The sequence below is a fragment of the Prionailurus viverrinus genome, chromosome B2 (genome assembly GCF_022837055.1).
Source record: "Prionailurus viverrinus isolate Anna chromosome B2, UM_Priviv_1.0, whole genome shotgun sequence".
Taxonomy (NCBI): Eukaryota; Metazoa; Chordata; class Mammalia; order Carnivora; family Felidae; genus Prionailurus; species Prionailurus viverrinus.
In genome coordinates, this window is record NC_062565.1 from 2,292,805 (window position 1) to 2,294,284 (window position 1,480).

At 44.6% G+C, this 1,480-nt stretch overlaps 1 protein-coding gene across 1 annotated transcript; it reads left to right on the forward strand.

The window, feature by feature from the left end:
• Positions 1-242: 242 nt before the first annotated feature.
• On the forward strand, positions 243-1,178 carry LOC125165894 (putative olfactory receptor 2B8). The gene has a single exon (XM_047859365.1). The coding sequence runs from the start codon at positions 243-245 to the stop codon at positions 1,176-1,178; it is 936 nt and encodes a 311-aa protein (XP_047715321.1).
• The last annotated feature ends 302 nt before the right edge of the window (positions 1,179-1,480 follow it).

Consider the following 1,480-nt stretch of genomic DNA (forward strand, 5'->3'; position numbering starts at 1 on the left):
CCATTATTTGATTTTTCTTACATTAAATATTATGATTTTCTTTTCTGATAATATAGAATTAATTAATATGAACGATGGCAATTTCATGAGTCCATAATTTATTCAAAGAGTTACTTATACACTCCCATGCCCTGTCTTATAATATGCTAAATTCACATCCTGCCAACATTTTATTGATTTGAAGATTGCTTTTAAAAATTGCTAAATGCTTGGTCTTGACAGGAAACATGTAGTAAGAAAGAATGGACCAGAAAAATGGAAGTTCTTTCACTGGCTTTATCCTGCTGGGTTTCTCTGACCGGCCTCAGCTGGAGCGAGTCCTCTTTGTGGTTCTTCTCATCTTCTATCTGCTCACCCTGCTGGGAAACACAACCATCATTGCGTTGGCCCGCCTGGACCCACACCTGCAGACTCCCATGTACTTTTTCCTGTCCAACCTAAGCTTTCTGGACCTGTGTTACACGACCAGCACTGTTCCTCAGCTGCTGGTTCATCTCAGGGGAGCAGACAAGTCTATCTCCTTCGCTGGCTGTGTAGCTCAGCTGTTTGTCTCTCTAGGGTTGGGATCCACAGAATGCATTCTGTTAGGGGTGATGGCATTTGACCGCTATGCAGCCGTCTGCAGGCCCCTGCACTACACAGTGATCATGCACCCCCGTCTGTGCACCCTGATGGCTTCTGCATCGTGGTTCCTTGGTTTTGCCAACTCCTCATTGCACACGGTGCTCACCTTCCTTGTACCACTTTGTGGGAGAAATAAAATAGAGCACTTCTTTTGTGAGGTCCCCCCACTGCTCAAGCTTGCCTGTGTTGACACCACTGTGAATGAATCTGAGCTCTTTGTCAGTGTGATCATTCTCCTCATACCTGTGGCTTTAATCACGTTCTCCTATGGTCAGATTGTCAAGGCAGTGTTCAGAATAAAGTCAGCTTCAGGGCAGAGGAAAGCTTTTGGGACATGTGGGTCCCACTTCACAGTGGTCTCCCTGTTCTATGGCACAGGCATCTACATTTACCTCCAGCCGAGCAACAACTACTCTCGGGATCAGGGCAAGTTCGTTTCTCTCTTCTACACCATCGTCACCCCCATGGTCAACCCCTTTATATATACCCTGCGGAACAAAGATGTGACTGGAGCAATGAAGAAGGTGCTTTGTAGGGGCTATGACTCCAGATGACTCGGTACGGAAGACCCTGTGATGGAACACTTTGAATGTCAGAGTACCTAAGATTTTGTGTCTGGACCTGTCATCCAACGTTTCCCCTGATGACTCTCATGAGAATTACCTTACTTCATTGTTTTAAGCAACGAGGGTTCAAACTCTGAATTCATGGATTCAATAGTGCAAGAGAGTTCCCATTTCTAAATATCCTTGACAACACCTGTTGATTCTTGTGTTGTTGATTTTAGCTATTCTCACATGGGTGAAGTGACATATCTTTGCGTTTTTGGTTTGTATTTACCTGATGATCAATGATG

Excerpts from the sequence above, each read along its gene's own strand:
- LOC125165894 (XM_047859365.1), top strand. The coding sequence starts at position 243 with ATGGACCAGAAAAATGGAAGTTCTTTCACTGGCTTTATCCTGCTGGGT.